This window comes from Bufo bufo, chromosome 2 (genome assembly GCF_905171765.1).
Source record: "Bufo bufo chromosome 2, aBufBuf1.1, whole genome shotgun sequence".
In the NCBI taxonomy this organism is placed as follows: Eukaryota; Metazoa; Chordata; class Amphibia; order Anura; family Bufonidae; genus Bufo; species Bufo bufo.
Genome location: NC_053390.1, coordinates 300,311,713 through 300,335,674, shown reverse-complemented (window position 1 = coordinate 300,335,674; position 23,962 = coordinate 300,311,713). Strand labels below are relative to the sequence as shown.

Genomic DNA, 23,962 nt, shown 5'->3' with positions numbered 1-23,962 from the left:
ATGAATAATAATTTTTTAGATGGGACCCCTCCACACCACAAAACGAAAACGCGCCAAATAAGACATACAACACCAGAACGGGCGAAATCCCCTCCAATAACGAGTCACCATCGGGAGATGGGTCACCAATACAACTTGAGACACAGGGACCAATATCAAGAAACCCAATACAACCCGAGGGAGGGGAATTATCAGGGAGGGAGGGAGAATTATATCCCGAATCGGTATCAGTACCATCACGACCAAAGGGGACAAGGAGGGGAAAGGGAAAAGGGAAGAAGGAAACACAGAGATTGAATACTCAAAAAGAGTTAGATTCAATCATAAATTTGAGTAAAACATCTCTCACTTCAACCCAGATCCAATTATTAAACAAGGGACTAAAATTTGCCCCCACAGCACAAGCTAGCAAATTTGACATCTATATTGGAATAGAGAAATTTGTTAGAAAATTATGCCTTAAAAAATACTTTATGAGGAACCCCATATCATTGAAAATAATACTTTCGTCCACACTAAATTGAGACTGACAAGTAAGATGTATCCAAGACAGCAGATAGGCCATGAGATGGCAGCATTTAAGAAATCTGTGGAAACAGATATTAGGAAACTAAATATAAATGGAAGATTAGGTAATAATGTGACCACTCAGGAAATACAGGCCTTAAAACAATTACAAAAGTCGGAAAATATCACCATACGACCTGCGGATAAGGGAGGGGCTTTCGTCATTCTGGAGACACAAAAATATGAAGCAGAATGTCTTAGACAGTTATCGGACACTGCTACATACTCCAGATTGATGAAAGACCCCACAAATGAATATAGTGGGGAATTGATAGACTATGCCAGAGATGGTTGGGAAAGGGGTATTCTAAACGATCATGAATTTAATTATATTACTAAGACCCAGCATAGAATGCCAGTATTTTACTGTCTCCCGAAAGTTCATAAAGATCAAATGAACCCCCCAGGGAGACCAATCATCTCTGGCATAGGGTCTTTAACTTCAAATTTGTCAGAGTACATAGACAAACTCCTACAACCAAGTGTAAAAAAGAACTTTGCATATATCAGAGACACGACGCAAGTCATACAAATAGTGGAGGGTCTTAAATATGAGACAAGTTGGATATTGGGGACTTTAGATGTAAGTTCCCTGTATACGGTCATAAATCATGATCAAGGAATCAAAGCATTAAGAAACCAACTGAATACTCACAGTGATCTTGTGGAGAAGCAGATAGATTTTTATAGCAGAGGGGGTGAAATTTATTTTGACCCACAACTATTTTGCTTACAACCAGGATTATTATCTTCAGACTAGGGGAACTGCCATGGGTACCAGGTTTGCCCCTAGTTACGCAAATTTATTCATGGCGCAATGGGAAGATGAGCAGATCCGGCACATGGTAGGGGCAGACCTGGTACTCTGGTATAGGTTCATCGATGACATCCTATTTGTCTGGAGAGGTACGAGAGAGGATCTTGATCTATTTCTAGAAAGAATTAATAATAATATTTATGGCCTCAGCTTTTCGGTAAATCTGAGCGAAGAAAAAATAGAATTCCTAGATTTGTCAATCAGGGTGCAAGATAACCAATTGTTTTGCAGAACATTTCAGAAAGAGGTGTCCCGTAACAGCTACATCCTTTTTTCAAGCTGCCATCTACCTAGATGGTTGCTTGAAGTCCCAACGGGACAATTCAGGAGGATAAAAAGAAACTGTACTGATGAAGCAGATTTTGATAGGGAGGCCCAAATGTTGAAAAAGCGTTTTCTAGATAAGGAGTATCCCAATAATGTATTGGACAAAGCACTGATCAAGGTACAAAACACAGACAGAAATACCTTCTTTTTAGAAAACATAAAAGAAGATAAAGAAGGAGATCAGTTCAGAATCATATTACCCTTTAATAAACAACACAAACAAATAGAGGGAATAGTGAGGAAGCACTGGCATCATCTATTGAACGACAAATTAATAGGCCCTCTGATTGGTAATGGCCCCCAAATTACATATACTAGAGCTCAAAACTTATCCCTAAAGGTAGCACCATCAGTCAAAAATAAAACTAAAGAGAATAAATCATCTATTCAAGGTTGGTTGAATTTGAGTGGCTTCTATAGATGTGGGAGTTGTGGAATCTGCAAACTCACATCATTTCCTAAGAAGACCACTGAAATTCAATCACGGGTAAACTCCTTTACGTGGGAAATTAAAGAATTTTTGACCTGTAGCTCAAAGAATATCTTGTATATGATAGAATGCCAGTGTAAGAAACAATATATTGGGAGAACTAAACGCACATTGAAAAAAAGGCTGGCAGAACATGTGAGTAACATAAAAAACGGTTATGAAAAGCACTCCCTGTCACTACACTACAAACAATGTCACAATAAAGACCCAAAGGGTATGGTCTTCATGGCCTTTGAAAAGGTGGATATACACTGGCGAGGCGGAGACCATATCGCTAGGATGTCGAGACAGGAATCTAGGCAAATTTTCGATTTCCAAACTCTCCTTCCACGGGGATTAAACTCAGATTTTGAGATATTTGGTTTCTTATAGACATTGGAGAGGGGTGCCTTCCTCTGATGGGACATCCTGGGGTTGGCTATATCTTAACACCAGGATCTCCCCTCGGAGGCGGGCCCCCCTCCCCTTATACTTCAAATGAAAAATGAAAAATTAATTTGAAAAATTAACTCAAATTATTGAATATATATGTCTATGAGACCATTAATAGAGAACATATTGTCAACAATTGTAATTTAATAATCAATATTCAATATACAACATTTAATGATGTTTCTCATAGGGAGGATGCGTTACAATTGATGGGGAATCATGGAGATGGATGTGGGAGGTGATTCCCATATAAAACGCACTGAAAACGCATATGCGGTTTTTGGTTATGCGATGCGTTTTCGATGCGTTTTTTCCGATTTTTGCGATTTCTGGGATTTTATGGATTCCTTCAGGTTTTTAAGATATCTTGGTACCTATACTATGGTTCCCATATATTGGCAAATACCTATGGAGAAAAACCCAACCAACTATAGCCTATCCCCAATCCACAAAGTAAGGACTAATGAAAGGAACAAAATCCAAGGGATTGGGATTTCTAAGTTATAGCTTGTATATTTCATCTATTTATATTTTTATATTTTTATACATACTTTTAAATTGTATTTTAGAAATAAAGATTATTAAAATTATAAAGATAAGCAGTCTATATATATATACACTTAGGTAGTACTATACACTGAAGATATAATATACAGTCTAATGAGAACAGGAGAAATCCATGTCGGATTTTGGTGGGACTTCAGAGAACCACAGTATATAAGGAAGAAGGGTAATACTCGCATTATAGCCACTGAGGAAGAGGGAGGACCCTCGAAACGCGTCTGGCTGGTTCCTGCGAGTAAAAATTACCCACCCGAATCTGATTGCAATAACCGTCGGAAGATTACCACACAGCTTGTAACAACATTCCAGTGCAAACTTAGCTGGATCAAGCCATCGCGAGACTACGCGAACTCTGGAAATCACTTCCTGACTGGTGACACGCAAGGAAGCAACCTCGTGGAACGCCGAGACCGGCGAGAGGTAACTCCTGCATTGTTGGATCCCGTGTCAACCCGGGAGAACTAAGAGACCCAGCGCCTATGAGAGTGGCACCCCCAAAGAGGACAGTCACAACTAAGGGCAAGGTAAGAGGGTTTGAAGAACTAGGGGGACGCCCCAGTTTCAAAACCCGACCACTTTTCACCTAAACCCTTATTTTCTGGCGCATAGAGGAACTGTTACTGAATGGAAACAATGATTTTACCTCATCTGAGGAATTGCTACTAGGTCTTCATAAGATCTCACTGAAAGGCCTCATGCACACGACCGTATTTTTTTGCGGTCCGCAAAACGGGGTTCCGTTTTACCGTGATCCGTGACCGTTTTTTCGTCCGTGGGTCTTCCTTGATTTTTGGAGGATCCACGGACATGAAAAAAAAAAGTCGTTTTGGGTGTCCGCCTGGCCGTGCGGAGCCAAACGGATCCGTCCTGAATTACAATGCAAGTCAATGGGGACGGATCCGTTTGACGTTGACACAATATGGTGCCATTTCAAACGGATCCGTCCCCATTGACTTTCAATGTAAAGTCTGGAGTCCCTTTTATACCATCAGATCGGAGTTTTCTCCATCCGATGGTATATTTTAACTTGAAGCGTCCCCATCACCATGGGAACGCCTCTATGTTAGAATATACTGTCGGATATGAGTTAGATCGTGAAACCTCATTTCCGACAGTATATTCTAACACAGACGCGTTCCCATGGTGATGGGGACGCTTCTAGTTAGAATATACTACAAACTGTGTACATGACTGCCCCCTGCTGCCTAGCAGCATCCGATCTCTTACAGGGGGCCGTGATCAGCACAATTAACCCCTCAGGTGCCGCACCTGAAGGGGTTAATTGTACTATCATATCCCCCTGTAAGAGATCAGGGCTGCCAGGCAGCAGGGGGCAGACCCTCCCCCCCCTCCCCAGTTTGAATATCATTGGTGGCCAGTGCGGCCCCCCCCCTTCCTCCCTCTATTGTAATAATTTGTTGGTGGCACAGTGTGCCCCCCCCCCCTTCCTCCCTCTATTGTAATAATTCGTTGGTGGCACAGTGTGCCCCCCCCTTCCTCCCTCTATTGTAATAATTCGTTGGTGGCACAGTGTGCGCCCCCCCCCCCTTCCTCCCTCTATTGTAATAAATCGTTGGTGGCACAGTGTGCGCCCCCATTGGCCCCCCCTCCCTCTATAGCATTAACAACATTGGTGGCCAGTGTGCGGCCTCCCATCTCCCCCCCCCCCGATCATTGGTGGCAGCGGGTTACTAGCAATAGTACAATAGTAAAAGATTCATACTTACCTGGGAGCTGCGATGTTCGTGTCCGGGCGGGAGCTCCTCCTACTAGTAAGTGACAGTTCATTTAGCAATGCGCCGCACAGACCTGTCACTTACCAGTAGGTGGAGCTCCCGGCCGGACACGAACATCGCAGCAGCAGCCAGCAGCCAGCAGCCAGCAGCAGGTAAGTATGAATCTTCTACTATTGTACTATTGCTAAGTAACCATGGCAACCAAGACTGTAGTAGCGTCCCGGTTGCCATGGTTACCGATCGGAGCCCAAGCGATTAAACTGGGACTCCGATCGGAACTCCGCTGCCACCAATGATGGGGGGGGGGGGGGGGGAGATGGGAGGCCGCACACTGGCCACCAATGTTGTTAATCTATAGAGGGAGGGGGGGCCGATGGGGGGCGCACACTGTGCCACCAACTAATTATTACAATAGAGGGAGGGAGGGGGGGGGGCGCACACTGTGCCACCAACGAATTATTACAATAGAGGGAGGGGGGGGGGGCCGCACCTGGCCACCAATGATATTTAAACTGGGGAGGGGGGGAGGGTCTGCCCAGGGGGCCGTGATCAGCACAATTAACCCCTTCAGGTGCCGCACCTGAAGGGGTTAATTGTGCTGATCACGGCCCCCTGTAAGAGATCGGATGCTGCCAGGCAGCAGGGGGCAGTCTTGTACACAGTTTGTAGTGTATTCTAACTAGAAGCGTCCCCATCACCATGGGAACGCTTCTGTGTTAGAATATACTGTCGGTTCTGAGTTTTCACGAAGTGAAAACTCAGCTTTGAAAAAGCTTTTATGCAGACGGATCTTCGGATCCGTCTGTATAAAAACTAACCTACGGCCACGGATCACGGACACGGATGCCAATCTTGTGTGCATCCGTGTTCTTTCACGGACCCATTGACTTGAATGGGTCCGTGAACCGTTGGCCGTGAAAAAAATAGGACAGGAAACACGGCTCACGGATGCGGCTGCCAAACGGTGCCTTTTTCGTTTTTTCCACGGACCCATTGAAAGTCAATGGGTCCGCGAAAAAAAACGGAAAACGGCACAACGGCCACGGATGCACACAACGGTCGTGTGCATGAGGCCAAACACTAACCACCAGAGATTATCATATCTTTATTTCCCGTCACACATATCCTCCACAGGATACATTTATTTTCCACAGGATTTTTTCACTCTTCTGCAGGATACCTATCCTTGATATTCTACACTGGACTTTTTCACATAGGACTTTATTGTTATTATTTGTATATCTTGGCACTATATGCACTTATAGGAATTGACCTAGAGCCCAATATCCATTCAGATAGCCAACATAAGGAAGACACATAACTATATCTATATATTGTCCCCAGTGCTTCTTATGTCAAAATTTTATGTGAACATTTTATTGTAAATTTTATGTAATAATTTTATATCATTATATAAAGCTACTACTTATAGACCTGCCAGCTGGTGAGTGCCTGTTTTTATTTATAATTTATATATTTCTCCATGTGGGATGAATAGGTGAATCATCCAAAAAGCAGAGCACCTTAACCACAGTAACAGATACGGGTGAGCCACAATATATATATATATAATTACTAAATGTGTATAATACAATTGGAATTCTTAAAGGGGTATTCCATGATTTTAATATTGATGGCCTATCCTCGTCATTACCCTGGCTGATCAGCTGTTTCCAGCTGGTAACTGCAGTTCTGCTCTCATTCACTTCAGTAGGGGCAGTGTTGAGGTTACAGCTCTGTCATTACACAATGGACAGCAGAGATGTATAGTTCAGGCGCTGACTGCTGCCAATTTCAAGCTACTCTGAAACAGCTGATTGTGGAGGTGCAAGATGCTAGACCCCTGCTAATCTAATATTAATGGCCTAGCCTGATGACTATGTTTCTTTTTTTCATAGTCCTTTTCTATAAATATGATTTTTTTTCATAGGTCTTCTGTATGACATTTACAATGGACAGGCACCCTACTACCTAGGTTCGCTCCAGTAGGCATGAACACTGGTCAGACCTAGAAGACTTTGTTATGCCAATCTGTAAGGCCCCTTTCACACAAGCGAGTTTTCCGCGCGGATGCGTTGCGGGAGGTGAACGCATTGCATCCGCACGGAATCCTGACCCATTCATTTCTATGGGGCTGTTCACATGAGCGGTGATTTTCACGCATCACTTGTGCGTTGCGTGAAAATCGCAGCATGCTCCTCTTTGTGCGTTTTTCACGTAACGCAAGCCCCATAGAAATGAATGGGGTTACGTGAAAATCGCAAGCATCCGCAAGCAAGTGCGGATGCGGTGCGATTTTCACGCATGGTTGCTAGGAGACGATCGGGATGGAGACCCGATCATTATTATTTTCCCTTATAACATGGTTATAAGGGAAAATAATAGCATTCTGAATACAGAATGCATAGTAAAACAGCGCTGGAGGGGTTAAAAAAAAATAAAAAATCATTTAACTCACCTTAATCCACTTGATCTCGTAGCCCGGTATCACTTCTGTCCCCTTTACTGAATAGGACCTGTGGTGAGCATTAATTATAGGTCAAGGACCTTTGATGATGTCACTCCGGTCATCACATGGTACGTCACATGATCTTTTACCATGGTGAATCACCATGGTAAAAGATCATGTGACGTACCATGTGATGACCGGAATGACGTCACCACAGGTCCTGTTGCTGCACAGAGATCAGATGAATACAGAAGGAGATGCCGGGCCGCGAACAAGTGGACTAAGGTGAGTTAAAATTTTATTTATTTTTTTAACCCCTCCAGCGCTATTTTAATATGCATTCTGTATTCAGAATGCTATTATTTTCCCTTATAACCATGTTATAAGGGAAAATAATACTATTTACAGAACACCGATCCCAAGCCTGAACTTCTGTGAAGAAGTTCGGGTTTGGGTACCAAACACGCGCGATTTTTCTCACGCGAGTGCAGAACGCATTACAGTGTTTTGCACTCGCGCGGAAAAATCGCGGGTGTTCCCGGAACGCACCCGCACATTTTTCCGCAATGCCCGTAAGAATGTTACTAAAAGGAATCTCCCTTCCTTTGACAGCAATGTGATCCATTCTGATTGCAGTACAAAAGGAGTTTAAAGAGACGAGATCAGAGTTATCTCCAATCCTGGCTATTTCCTTGGCAGGGTGGCTGGCAATTAGACAAAAGCTATTACTGCTATTTTATGTGTATTGGGTCACTACAACAAAACAGAACATCTGCACCAAACTGCTTTGTATGTGACACTGCAGTAATGTGCTTTTCTGAGTAATATATGGCTTCATGATCAGACTACACACAGGTTTATTTGTAGTCTGTGACTATGGAGATATATGGGGTATTATTAAAAGATAGGTATCCCTGATGTTGAAAACAAAACTATATGCAAAGTAATAAAGACATAGGAGCAATAAAGCAAATTGGTTACAAAGGTGCACATAGCCCATAAGAAGGAGATTCCATACAAGTAGAGATGTTCTTGCCATCCAAACCATTTTGTTAGCCTAACCAGTAAATTGTAAATTCAAGTGAATGCAACTTACCTCTTGTAGCTCTGTCTCATAAGACTAACAGAAAGAAATGAAAATAATTAGCACGCCCACCAAAATCCTGCAATAAATAAGTAAAAGGGCAATCCATCCATATTTTGATGCATACAAATAATTCTATTATTATGAATATCATTAAAGGTTTTTTCCTGGATTTTTATACTGATGATGACCTATCCTGAGGACAACAGGGACCCCCGCCGATCAGTTGTTTGAGAGGCCTTCTCTTCTTTCTTCTTCCCTTCTCTGCTTTTCCTTCGTGACATGTTCATTGTCACATGGCCTTGGCGCATCTCAGCCCCATTCACAGCCATTATACAATGTACAGCACCATGCTTGGTAAGCTGCTAGAAGGCTGCGGTGCCCACAGGAGCACTGGTGCCTTCTCAAACAGCTGATTGGCAGGGGTCCTGGGTGTCCTGAGGATAGGTCATCAGTAAAAAAATCTCAGAAAACCCTTTTAAATACAGATTTTTTTTCCTGTTACATAACGTCTCAGGTTCTGATGATCACTTGAATACCTGTACATAAAACGAAATTAAGACTAAAGTTACTCTTAAAGGGAATCAATTTTTTTTAAATAACACGCAATTTTTTGTGTGTGTGCAAAAGCCTAAATCTTCTGCCCCTAAATACACCATGAGATTTAAATAACATATCTTGGCCGCAATGCCCCAAATTTACATTTTTCTTTTAAGAGGAAGAAACTTTAATTAAAAAATTTGGAATACAAATATTGCCCTCCACCTCACCCACTTTATCTGACTTCTATGGAGGAATACTGTGTCTGAAAAGAGGTGCCTTCCTGTCCTTTGGTTATGGTGGGTAGCGTGTACATAGTTGCTGTAACGGAACGCCTAGCACCCCGACCGGGTACCTCCGTTGAAATGAATGGTTCCGTATACGGTCCATAAACGAAAAAAAACCCACGTTTGTGTGCAAGAGGCCTTTCGGTATTTGGCCGGAGAAAATACCGCAGCATGCTGCGGTATTTTCTTCATCCAAAATTCCGGAACACTTGCCGGAATGCCCGATTCAGCATTAATTTCCATTGAAATGTATTAGTGCCAGATCCAGTATTAAAATTGCCGCTTTGACGGATCCAGTCTTCATGCGCAGACCTTTAAAAATGTGAAAAGTATAAATACCGTATCCATTTTTTCCGGATGACACCGGAGAGACGGATCCGGTATTTCAATGTATTTGTCAGACGGATCCACATCTGGATCTGTCTACAAATGATATCCGTTTGCATACAGATTTCCGGATCCAGCAGGCAGTTCCGGCGACAAAACTGCCGGCCGGATCCTCCCAACGCAAGTGTGAAAGTACCCTATAGAGACTGTTTGCTGTTCAACCAAACTGGTCATTATTACTGTGCATCTACCTACACTGAACCACCATTTTATGGCCCATCACCATAAGGTAGCCCCGCCTTGTGTCCAACTAAACATCTAAAATTAAAGGGGTTATCCAAAGTCTAAAAGATCCCCCCGAATGCCCCTTGTATACATTATACTTACCTGCTCACCCAAACTCTCCGGATCCCTCGCGGCCGCCGCTGCATCTCCTGGCTGCATCTAGCTGCTAGGGAGCCTCCTCCTCATTGCGGCCTGCTATTGGTTGCTCCCCCCATCGCCGGATGTTTTGATCCGCACAACGGGGAGATGCAGAGGCGGCTGTGTAGGGAGCCAATGCGACACGGGTGCCAGGGAGCAGGTAAGTATAATTGATACGAGGGACATTGAGGGAGATCTTTTAGACTTTGGATAACCCCTTTAAGGGCACCCCAACTACCACCAGGCAGGATCCTCAAGACCTGGTCATGCCCCGAGTGAAGAAAGGGTGCATCTTCCTATCATTCCATGGTCCAGGGAGAGCCAGGGTGAGGACTGCCACTGTAAAATGTGAGTACTACTACCACCACCACTACAGACACTACCTTTCCTCCCATCCGCTCCCCTCTACTGGGCTTGCTGCATATTGCCACAGATAAGTGAAGTACTAGAAATTCCACGCATTACCTCTTTGAGTTGTTGGAATTGTTCTCTGAGGGCACAGAGACTTGTGCTCTTTTCTCTGAGTTCCTTTTGCAAACGGATATTTGTCACATTTTCCTGAATCGTTGTCCTAAAAAATACAGCTATATTTACTCCCCTGTCATTACGAACGTTACGCATGATGCTGTTGTCGAAAGGATAGCAATGGCAATTTAGAACATACTATACCATCCATTTCTTCATTCATACTTTAACTTATTGTAGTTACTTAATAGGTCATCAAAGTTTCAGCCAAGCTCACCGTTGATCCTCCACTTGCTGCATTTGATGCAGGGAAAGTATCATCTCTGCTCCTAATTCTTTTGGCTTAACCATGGTTTTTAATAAGGCTGTAGACCGATCATCCCCACTACTGGCTTGTCTCCCAATGATCTGGAACCTGGAACCATAAGTGAAGTTATATTTACATACTGCTGTATATTTACATATTGCAAACTAAGACCACATGTGCATGTCCACCATATCTGTTTTGCAGTCTGCAAATCTCAGATCTGCAAAATGTAGATGCCGTTTGTGTGGTATCAGCAATTTTTGCGGACCTATAGACTTCAATGGGTCCGTGGTGCACATTTTGCAGACAGATATAGGACATGTTCTGCCTTTTTGTGGAACAGACATACGCATGCAGAAAGCACACAGATTTAGGCCTCATGCACACGGCCGTGTCGTTTTTTGCGGTCCGCAAACCAGCGGATCTGCAAAGAACGGAAGCCGCCCAGGTTGCCTTCTGCAAATTGTGGAATGAAACGGGCGCCGGCAATGTAAATGCCTATTCTTGTCCGCAAAGCGCGGACAAGAATAGGATATGTTATATTTTTTTAACAGGGCCGCGGAACGGAGACACGGATGAGGACAGCACATGGAGTGCTGTCCGCATCTTTTGCGGCCCCATTGAAGTTAATGGGTCCTCATCCGAGCCGCCAAAACGGCGGCTCGGATGCGGACCCAAACAACGGTCGTGTGCATGAGGCCTAGGGTACTTTCACACTAGCGTTTTTCTTTTCCGGCGCTGAGTTCCGTCCTAGGGGCTCAAATCCGGAAAAGAACTGATCAGTTTTATCCCCATGCATTCTGAATGGAGAGTCAGTCCTTCAGGATGCATCAGGATGTCTTCAGTTCAGTCTTTTTGACTGATCAGGCTTTTCAGAAAAACGTAGCATGCAGTATTTTTACCTCCGGCCAAAAAGCCTGAACACTTTGACTGAATGCCGGATCAGGCCTTTTTCCCATTGACTTGCATTAACGCCGGATCTGGCACTGTGTGTTCAGTCAAAACGGATCCGGCTTTTGCATGTTAAACCCAAAAAATGTGAAAAAATGTCCATAAATGGCGGATCCGTTTTTTCCAATGCATTTTTGTGATCAAAATCCTGATCAGGATTCAAATGTAATCCGTTTTCACACGTTTTTCCGGATCCGGTGGGCAGTTCCGGTGTCGGAATTGAACGCCGGATTAAACAACGCTAGTGTGAAAGTAGCCTTAACACAATGGGTCCAAAAACAAACAAAAAATGTCAGCACATTGGCCACATCCGTATTTTGCAGATCCGCGATTTGCGGACTACAAAACGGATATGGTCGTGTGCATGAGGCCTAATAGAATAAGGTTTCATAGAATCTTCACTTTTAATAGTCGCGAGCCTGCAAGAGATCAGCCTTATCCCTGCTAATACAAGTCTTGAAGGCACTACTGTATACCTCAGAAGTGGTAACAGTGGATGGCATAAATTGAATACAAGGACATCTTCAAACTGTACACTGCAGACTTCAGGTACAACTCATCTAGCTGCTACTTATAGAAGTTCTCTGATGACTCAGCAATAGTAGGCCTCATCACAGATCGGGATGACATGGACTACAGAGAATTGACCCAGAAATTTTTGGATTGGTGCCAGCGGAACCACCTTAGGATTAATTCTGGCAAGACTAAAGAGATGGTGGTGGACTTCCATAAGCACAGACATCCTCCTAAACCAGTGGACATTCAGGGGACGGACATTGAGATAGTGAACACTTATAAGTACCTGAGTGTTCTCCTCAATAATAAGCTGGACTTGGCAGATACCATGGGCACACCACACAGAAATGGTCAAAGCAGGCTCTACCTGCTTAGGGCACTTCATAGGATCTTTTTCAACTCTGTATTGGCATCAGCCATCTTCTTTGGGGTGGCCTGCTGGGGTAGCAGCATCTCAACCAGGGAGAGAAAGAGACTTGACAAACTGATTAGAAGGGCCAGCTCCATCCTGGGGAGTCCCCTAGACCCAGTGCAGATGGTAGGTGAGAGAAGGATACTATCCAAGTTTATCTCCATGTTGGAGAATAACTCCCATCCAATGCATGAGACTGTGATAGTATTGGGCAATACTGTCAGTGACCGACTCCTTCACCCCAAGTTTGAGAAGGAGCACTATGGGAAGTCATAGGCTGTACAACCAACACAGACCCAAGCGGAGATAGACTGCACTCATCACCTACTGGGTTTCTACAGATATCATTCCATCCAGAGACTGAATTTTTTAAACTGTGATATCTATCTTTTTTTTTTTTTTACTTTTTATCTGTACCCTACTGTCACTGTAATGCCTTTACTTTGCAGTTTTTGTCTCTGTGCTGCTGTAACACTGAATTTCCCCACAATGGGACTGTTAAAGGATTATCTTGATAATATACTTACAGTCGGTCAATATCAGCTCTGGCTTCATCACTGAGAGCTTCACCATAAAAATCACCAGTCATGTGTGGGTGTCCAAAATCTGGCCCTTGCACAACTAGACCTGGAGTTTTAAACCATTGGTTAGCAAAATTAAATCATCTGTCATTGTCAACTTCCAGCTGAGGTCAGTACTTACCTTTCTTATATTTATCTGGCAATACTGTGGCTTTCCTAACACCGGAATCTGTCCGAGCTGTTACTGTGCTATAGGGCCAATGTCGGCAGCCATTTTGAAACTGCAGCCTATGCTTGTAAGTAGTTAGTCGATGCCTTAGGGCTTCATTTCTACGCTCTAAGTCTCTCACACGCTCTTGCAAGTCCTCAATCATTTCCTCAGCCTCTAAGTCTCTTCCATCTCTCCGTGCACCTGGTGCCTTCTTTTGTCCTTGTTTCCCAAGGTCCGAAGTCAAACGAAGCAACTTAGTGGCCATTCTGTTTAAGAAAAGACTTGTCTTATGTGCTTTAAACACTTATTTTACTTAGAAAACTGGGAATAGGTATGCTACATATACAGTAAATGTGAAATTATAATAATCATTCTGGTAATTATTGGCAGACTAATAAAGATATACAAACAATACACTATCAAAGCCCAGCAACATTCTTACTACTGGGGTTTTTACCTCTTGAGTTTGTCTTCTTGCTTCCTGGCATAATCTTTGAGTATTAGATTTTCCTCATGAAGACGCAAAAAATTGTCCTCTAGCTCCTCACGGGATATTAGAAAGACTCTCCGTCTAGCCTTCAGATCTTTCTCTACAAGAAAAAACTAAGATGTGCTCACACACAAAAATACACTTTAGAACTCACAGCAAATATCATTAAAGGGATTGTGAAAAATGGGGAAAGGAGGCTTTGGCAAACACCCCCTTCCCTACTTGGTGGGACCTGTAAAAGAGAGAAAGATTACTTACCTGCTTCCCAGCTAGGGGATCGTTGCCAAAAAACTCCCATTCTTGCACAACCCCTTTATGCTTTCAGACAATTGAGTTACCAGGGTGTTTTCCTGTCTGCTTCTTCTCAGAAGTGGGAAAACCGCCTCCTTGTTTGAGTGTGCTCGCCCTTTGAGCTACTGTTTTATAGTGAAATGCTCACTGGTGACCATTTCAAACAGTGATATATGACCACTGCTGATTGGTGTGGTAGGTGCCACATGCTCCACTACAGCTACACACAAGAGCACAGAGTAGGAGAGAGAAGAAGAGCAGCATGTTCATGCATGAAGAAGTCTTAGCTGAGATCTTGCAACATAACCATGTGGGAGGTGCACAGGATGAGAGTGGTAGTAGTGGCACTGAAAGAAGTAGTAGTGGTTCATTGTGGCTATCCTCACTCCATTGCTAACTGGGGCTGTACAGTGGAGAGCACACCCTTTTCTTCCCTTGGGGCACACATTTATGTTGCAATAAATCAGGTCTCTTTTTACTGAATTTATGATGGGAGTACTAATACATATAGCAGCAAAGGTAAAGTTCTGAGGTATATCACAGATAGGTATTTTCCCAATGGCTGTATGTAGGCAGCAGCAGTGATGGTAGTAGTAGTACTCCCTGCCTCTCTAAGTACACTTTACAATCTTTCTACACTTCCCAGGTTGAGGGAAGCAGATCTTAGATAGGATGGTCAGTCCATCTCAAAGTGTGGAGGGAACTGAAGTAATGTACCCTTTCCACAGCAGTATTTTTTGCCATAAACGAGCGAATACCTTACTGACTTTACAGTTGAGGCCTTGATGGCTCTTGACCTTCTAAGATGTATGTCCTCTTTCTCTCAGGAGTAGTTCTCTAAGTTGAGTTGTACTCTGGCAGATTTTCAGTCTCAGAAAAGTTATTTTCCTGGATTGGCCTACTTGGCAGGAACTAACACTTTCCACATGTACCTATCCTTGTTATCATAGTACATCATTAATATACTCAAAAAGTAGATTCCATACTGAAAATGTTTGCCCACCACTGCTCTAAAACTTCTGATGTAACATATCAATATCAATACACTTTATTTACTATTTTACTATACCTTTTCTGCAACTCCATGAGATCATCATTGTGCCTCAAATAGTACTAGCACTTAAAAGGGTTCTCTGGGTATTAGGAAAATGAAAATACTTGAATATTACTTTATTATAAATATATTCCCAAATATTTTTTTATTAGTTATAATGGCTTGTTTTGTCTGGGTAGCAATCATTAGGAGAAATAAAATGTTTGCCATCCTACTAGTACACTCAAAACCTGTCCTAATCACACAGGAAGACAAGTTACTGCACAGCATTGAAGTAAAGAACTGCCTCATCCTCCTCTCTGCTCAACTTGTCAAGAATTATGATTCTGAATACAGATGATAAAAACTTCTGCTGAATCTCTGTAGGAATGGTGTTCATGAGGAGACATGAAGTACAGAGAGGAGGCATGGATGTGGCTAACGAGCAGCAGCTCTTGTATTCAGTCTCCATTACCACAGTCTGCCCTATCCATCCTCTCTGTACTTCAGCAGTCTCCTCATGACCTCCATTCCTACAGATTTATCTAAAGATCAGCTGTATTCAGGATCATAATCCCTGACAAGCAGAGCAGAGAGGAGGATGAGGCAGCTCTTTACCTCAGTGTTGTGAAGTAATTTGTCTTGCTGTGTGATTAGGACAGGTTTTGTGTGTACTAATAGGACAGTGGCCATTTTATTTCTCCTAATGATTGCTCCCCACACAAAACAACCCATTATACCTAATAAAAGGTATTTGGGGATATATTTGTAATAAAGTAATATTTAAAGGGGTTTTGCTACTTCAGCAAATAGCATTTATAATGCAGAGAAAGTTTTCATGGTTACGACCACCCTGCACTCCAGCAGCATGGCTGTGCTTGTACACTATAGAAAAAAGTACCAGCTTACGTGAGCTCCCACAGTCCCGGCCACCAGAGAAGCTGGCATTTTATTCCTATATTGTGCAAGCACGAGCACCACTGCTGGATTACAGGGTGGTTGTAACTATGAAAAAAATGTATGTGGGGGTAGGATGCTAAAACAAAATAATGAATACTTTAATAATTTGTCTTGTTAAAATATAGGGGTATCTACCCAACACTGCAAAAAAGCAGCAAATAAATCTTCACTAATTTATGGGACCACCCTCATAACGGCCACATAGATGGCAGTGGAGCCAACTCGGGATAAATAAAGGGTGGATCCCACAAACTAAAACCCACCAACACTTAGGGGGCTACGACACCACAGGATCCTATATGTGTGACCTGGGTGAAGGTACTATCTAGGTGGATAACTGGTCCCAGTAAGACACCAGGTATCACTCCTAACAGCGAATGTCAGCACACAGACATTCACTGCACTAGCATAGTACAGGTGCAGGACTGTGGCAGGGCAACACCCTTGGCTCCAATTGGTGTAGCTGGAGCAACGATTGCCCTAACACTTTCCTTAGTGGTAACTGCTCTACGCGTTTCCATGCTTTAAACATGCATTTCATCAGGAGCAACGTGCACCACAGATGATAAAGCCCAAAGCCTCTGACATAGGTGTTTGACCGAGGCTATGAACACTAAGCAGCAGTAGGGTGACCTGCCTAACACCAAATTCCTCTAGTGTGAGGTACGGTGTTGTCACTATAATCTACTTTCCTGCCTAAGCTGACCACCTCTAGGTTGAGGCCCAGCGTGCTGGTGTGCAAACAAATCGGCGCTGTAATGGCCGCGAAGCGGCTCCCAGAACGCCGAGATTTACAGGGTGAAGCACTGCCCCGCTAGACACGCCCCCCGCCTGCCAGCCAATCCGGCCAGGAGGCTCGGTACAGGATTAACCAATCGCTGAGCAGCGGGAGGGACTACATCAGTCCCGGGGAAAGCGCAATGCGCCGCATTATAAACAAGGAAAATTACACCGGCTCTTTGTGCTACTGGCATCTTCTGGCATTGTTTCGGGGGGCAGTCGGACTGCTGGATTATCACTCTTTTGCCCCCTTTGCTAGTTTCAATTCTCCTTAGCAAATACTTGGAACTGTTCACTGAGGACATTCGTTCCCTTGAGAGAAAGATGCAAGCCATCTTTCTTGTACAGTTCTTTTCCATTCCAACAAGAGCTAACATGAGACACAAAGCCAAACCCTTGGTTCAGACACCATTCACCAAGCCATACTTTGAAATCCTTAATGCGCATCTTCCTGTCATGCTGAAGGTTATGCACAGGCAAAACTGCAGAGAATGAAACAGTTGATGCAACCTCCCGAATATCATTTCCAAGTGTGTGAAAAGCTTCCTTCACCTTTGAAACCTCATTGCAAGCCAGATCATTTGTCCCAAGATGGACAATAACATCCACCTCCCTTTCCTGCTTTGCTTGCCTAACAATATTAAGGATCCATCGTCTATCCCTGCTAGCGGTAGCACCAGGGAGACATCTCACAACACCATTTTCCTCAAACTTCACACCTCTTATGATGGAATCGCCCACCAACAGCTGCTTACTATCAGTCCTCACCTTCTCCTTTTTGTCTTTGGCTGCAGTCTTGCATACTTTAGGCATAGGAGATGATTGTTTCTCACCCACTGTGCTTGAGCCATCCTCCATGTTGCTCTTGCACTCTGAAAGTGCTGCAAATGAATTATGGAGAGCCACAGACTGTGGGACATGTCTTCTATCAACAACTCTCAGTCTACCAGAACCTACAGTAACCCATCTTCCATTTTTAGGGGGCCTGTGGCAGTGGCATTGCAACGTTCTCAGCCTGAATTTGTTTAACGGTTAATTTACAAATCTCAGATTTCAAAAATGCGATTTCCTGCTGCATTATGGAGACCTGTCTACAGATCAGATAGCATCCAAACCTCTGAAGAGTGGAACCTGAAATAAAAGCACAACAATTCCTGCACAGAACCAGGTCTGCCATTTTAAAGAGGGGGAAGATTATAAACAACAGGTCATCGATATAGCGACCGTACCACTGCAGGTGGTCAATAAATGGATTGTTGTCAGAGAACAAATATTGATGTTCCCACAAACACATGAAAATATTTGCAATTGATGGCGATACCTTCGCCCCCAAAAACGCACCAGATATTTGTAAATAGCGCGAGTTGCAAAACATAAAAAAATTATGCGTCAACAAATGATGTATGGCTGTACATAAGTAATCCCGCAAAGTTACAGTATAATCGCTGTATGTTAACAAAAACCACTGTAACGCAGATTACCAATACCGGTGGCTGGAAATCGCTTACATTTATAAAAATGAATAGGTCCGTATTTGATCCGTAAAAAATGCTAATCGAAAATACGTTTGTGTGCATGAGGCCAAAGTGTGTATACATATGTACATAGCTCTCAGTCACTGATAGTTGACCAGGGGTGGTCTTAAAGGGGTTTTGTCACTTCAGCAAGTGGCATTTATCATGTAGAAAAAGTTAATACAAGCCACTCACTAATGTATTGTTATTATCCATGTCGCTTCCTTTGCAGGCTCGATTCATTTTTCTATCACATTATACACAGCTTGTTTCCATGGTTACAGACCACCCTGTAATCCAGTAGTGGTGGTCGTGCTTGCACACTATAAAAAAAATATTTGATGCCAAGGATAAACGACTGCGTCTTTGACTGCTGAGAAGTACGGGGAGTATGAGGTTAATGAAGCAAGAGCAGCTAGGAAGCAATGGTATAGCCCGCAGGGGTTTCCTGAGTGCCTGTATCTATGTAAGACTAGTTGAGCTGTATAACACCCCCCAGTATCCTCCCCTTGCTCTGATTGGCCGCAGTTAGTGGTTTTGGCCAGTGTTATTTAAAGGGCAGTAGCCTTTTGCCCTGCCTCTTTTCTCCGGCACCTCTACAGCTTCCCACCACCCTCCCTGGTTATTGTTACGTTTTTCCATGTTGTTTTCAGATCGCTATCAGCAGAAGTCACAGCAGAGGTCGGTGCCAATAAAAGGAGATGGAGGGCGGACTTGCCCACGGAGGGATTCCGTGGGGCATACTACTTCTTGTTACTCCGTGTTTTTGATATATGTTTTGGAGATCAAAAAGTTGGTGTTGAAAATCAATTGTTACATAAGGTTGTGACCAACTCTCACCCAACAAAAGAAGGTGTCTTTGTGGTCTTTTAAGTTAGCTGCGGTAAGCTAGGTTGGGGGCAAAGGTTTACATTTCTCGGCAGTCATTCCAGCCTCTCTGGTGGCCGGGACTGTGGGAGCTCACATAGGCTGGTGCTTTTTTCTATAGTGTACAAGTACGGCCACTACTGCTGGACTGCAGGGTGGTCATAACCATGGAAACGTTCTCTGCATAATAAATGCTATTTGCTGAAGTGGCAAAACCCCTTTAAGTATTTTCATTTTCTTAATTCCCAGAGAACCCCTTTAAAGGGGTTGGCAGGAAATGGCATTTATCATAAAGACAAAGTCAATACAAACATGTACTAATGTATTGTGATTATCCATATTGCTTCCTTTGCTGGCTGGATTCACTTTTTCATCACATTATACACTGCTTGTATCCAGGAGTTACGACCACCCAGCAGTGGTGGCCATACTTGCAATGCCTATTCCTATAGTGTGCGAGCATAGCCAACGCTTCTGGATTGCAGGGTGGTCGTAACCCCTGGATATGAACAGTATATAATGGAATAGAAAATGAATCCAGCCAGCAAAGGAGACAATATGGACAGTCACAGTACATTAGTGAGTGCCTTGTACTAACTTTCTCTACATGATAAATGTAACAAAAAATGGCTGCACTAACACAGAAACAAAACAAGCAGGTGCAAGCCCAAGGGGAATAAGCTATTACCCAAAATGCAAAAAAGAAAGGTCCTTTATTCACTCATGTGGTAACAACAATGGGCTGTATTGTTGAGCTGAAAATTTGTTGTTACCACATGGGTGAATAAAGGACATTCTTTTTCTTTTTAAGGCCTCTTTCACACGGGCGAGTTTTCCACGCGGGTGCAATGCGTGAGGTGAACGCATTGCACCCGCACTGAATCCAGACCCATTCATTTCTATGGGGCTGTTGACATGAGCGGTGATTTTCACGCATCACTTGTGCGTTGCGTGAAAATCGCAGCATGCTCTATTTTGTGCATTTTTCACGCAACACAGGCCCCATAGAAGTGAATGGGGCTGCGTGAAAAACGCAAGCATCCGCAAGCAAGTGCGGATGCGGTGCGATTTTCACTCATGGTTGCTAGGAGACGATCGGGATGGGGACCCAACCATTATTATTTTCCCTTATAACATGGTTATAAGGGAAAATAATAGCATTCCTAATACAGAATGCATAGTAAAATAGCGCTGGAGGGGTTAAAAATAAATAATAAATTAACTCACCTTAATCCACTTGTTCGCACAGCCCGGCTTCTCTACTTTCTTCTTCTTTGCTGTGCAGGTGGAAAAGGACCTGTGGTGATGTCACTGCGCTCATCACATGGTCCGTCACATGATCCATCACCATGGTGATGGATCATGTGATGGGCCATCTGATGAGTGCAGTGATGTCATCAAAGTCCTTTACCCAGGTCCTGAAGAAAGAATAAAGAAGAGAAGCCGGGCTGCACGAACAAGTGGATTAAGGTGAGTTAAATTATTATTATTTTTTTTTAACCCCTCCAGCGCTATTTTACTTAGCATTCTGTATAAAGAATGCTATTATTTTCCCTTATAACCATGTTATAAGGGAAAATAATACAATCTACACAACACCTAACCCAAACCCGAACTTCTGTGAAGAAGTTCGGGTTTGGGTACCAAACGTGCCGATTTTTCACACCCGCGTGCAAAACGCATTAAAATGTTTTGCACTTGCGCTGAAAAATCGCGCATTTTCCCACGACGCACCCGCATCTTATCCGGCCCAAATCCATGACGCTCGTGTGAAAGAGGCCTAAGAGTACTGCCCTCCTTTCTTTTTTGTATTTTGGGTAATAGCTTACTCCCCTTGGGCTTGCACCTGCTTGTTTTGTTTCTGTGCTAGTCCTGCCCTCCTTTCATATATATATATTAGCAGAAGGACCCGGCTTCAGTATAAAAGTCTCGGTAAAACCCCTTTAGGCCTCGGTAAAACCCCTTTAGGCCTCTGCAAAAAAAACAGATGACATCCGTGTGCATTCCGTTTTGTGCGGAACAGAACAGCTGGCCCTCCATAGAACAGTACTATCCTTGTCCGTAATGCGGACAATAATAGAACATGTTCTATTTTTTTCCGGAACGGAAATACGGACATACGGAAATGGAATGCACACGAAGTGCCTTCCGTTTTTTTTGCGGACCCATTGAACTGAATGGTTCTGCATACTGTCTGCAAAAAAAAAACGGAACGGACACGTAAAAGAAATATGTTCATGTGCATGAGGCCTTAAACACATACACAGTTGGGACACAGGAGACAGCTACTGTACAGTAACCAAAGCAACATATAACAAAACTACGCACATTATCATGTGTCTGTTTCTATGGGTTTTAGGTGTGAAGTCCAGTAATCGGAGTCATATAACACTTCCTGGATCTGATGTGATCTGAACATGATGCACACCATTTTCTTTATATAACACTGATGTACATATTAAATATTGTGTAGCACCTGATCACCATATTTATTCCTTTTTTGTTATGCCAAACGTATTGCATAAGCCTTAAACATTGCTCCTGTTTTAGAGCATATTTCTTCAAAATCTGCATTGTTCCTCTATCATTCCTCCTGGAAATGTAGAAATAAATTGACAATTTATTTTTATCAATTGTGTGTAGGCTTGAGCGAGTCGAGCTTCGGATCAGAGATCCGAAGTTGATTCGTTGAAGCACTTCAGCTTTAAGGCTGTCTGAGACCTGTCTCTGTACAGCATTAAAACGTATTGCCTCTAAGGCCTCCTGCACACGAACGTGTGCGCCCCGTGGTCGTGCTGCGGCCCGCAAATTGCGGGCTGCAATGCACGAACAACGTCCGTAGGGCAGCCCCAGCGGTTCGCGGACCCATTCACTTTTAATGGGTTCGTGATCCGGCCGTTCCGCAAAAGATAGGACATGTTCTATCTTTTTGCGGAACGGAAGTACGAGACAAAACCCCACGGACGCACTCCGCAGTGCTTCCGTAGGGTTCCGTTCCGTGCTTCTGTCCCGCACCATTCCGCATCTCCGGATTTGCGGACCCATTGAGGTGAACGGGTCCGCATCTGCAAATGCGGTCCGCAATATGGCAACGGGGCGCACATATTCGCGTGCAGGAGGCCTCACTGTTTGTAAGCTAAATAGTGATGCCCAAGAGGAGTAGCAGAGGAATGCCATAAGGTAGACTTCTAAGAAAAGAAGATACAGAATTGCAGTTTATTAGAAATGAAGGTATTTACTGATGAATTCAATACGGATTTGTCACCAGAAACAGCAAGGAGAGCTCTGATAATGTCGGACATGTACAATATATCATACCTTTCAATTTGGGGGTCTTTTTAGACAAATGGCTCTGGCAGCGAGCTGCTTTTGCTACATCTGTAAAGTAGATGTCACAATGTCACTGAAGCATATTTCGATTTTTTATCATAAAACTAGTGACATTTTCGGAAGACAGTACCTTGTATGGCTGCAATCACTGCTGGTCGGCAGTCAGTGTCTTTCACAGGAAGGTCCGAAGAAGTCTCATCAAAAAGTGACATCTTCAGTCATAACTGGTCCAACCTAAAGACACAATAAGAAGTACATAACACATTCCCTGGCATAGGGTCATCTATAGAGTACTAGTCTACCTGTCCTCAACGCCTCCTCTTCCCTGTGTCTTCTCCTTGCTCTATGCCTTTCATCTATGTCACTTCTTCCTCTGGATTAAAGTCCTGATAATCTCAGCCCCATCTGTTCCTGGTGGGGGATGTGTTGGCCAATCCATGGAGGGTCTTAGTCGTAGTTGAGCCAAATCCTCCCAAAGAATCGACAGAGCAAAATATTTTAGGAAAGAGACAAAGATTGATTTCATTTGGATTAAATGTCCTTTTTTGTCTTGCATAACTATCTATCTATCTATCTATCTATCTATCTATCTATCTATCTATCTATGTATTATCTATCTATCTATCTATCTATTATCTATCTATTATCTATTGTCTATCTATCTATCTATCTATCTATCTATCTATCTATCTATCTCCTATCTATCTATCCATCTATTATCTATCTATCTATTGTCTATCTATCTATCTATCTATCTATCTATCTATCTATCTATCTATTATCCATCTATTATCTATCTATTATCTATCTATCTATCTATCATCTATCTATCTATCTATCTATCTATCTATCTATCTATCTATCATCTATCTATCTATCTATGTATTATCTATCTATCTATCTATTATCTATCTATTATCTATTGTCTATCTATCTATCTATCTATCTATCTATCTATCTATCTATCTATCTATCTCCTATCTATCTATCCATCTATTATCTATCTATCTATTGTCTATCTATCTATCTATCTATCTATCTATCTATCTATCTATCTATCTATTATCCATCTATTATCTATCTATTATCTATCTATCTATCTATCATCTATCTATCTATCTATCTATCTATCTATCTATCATCTATCTATCTATCTATGTATTATCTATCTATCTATCTATTATCTATCTATTATCTATTGTCTATCTATCTATCTATCTATCTATCTATCTATCTATCTATCTATCTATCTATTATCTATCTATCATCTA

The 23,962-nt window shown here is 42.9% G+C and overlaps 1 protein-coding gene across 1 annotated transcript in view; it reads right to left on the bottom strand.

The window, feature by feature from the left end:
• RPGRIP1 (RPGR interacting protein 1) overlaps positions 1–23,962 on the bottom strand; it is an 80,135-nt gene that overhangs the window by 51,623 nt on the left and 4,550 nt on the right. Inside the window, 8 exon segments of the mRNA XM_040419735.1 lie at positions 8,479–8,502; positions 10,509–10,614; positions 10,786–10,923; positions 13,222–13,321; positions 13,397–13,692; positions 13,884–14,016; positions 22,680–22,739; positions 22,822–22,903. Of these exon segments, the coding sequence (XP_040275669.1) occupies positions 8,479–8,502; positions 10,509–10,614; positions 10,786–10,923; positions 13,222–13,321; positions 13,397–13,692; positions 13,884–14,016; positions 22,680–22,739; positions 22,822–22,903 (939 nt within the window).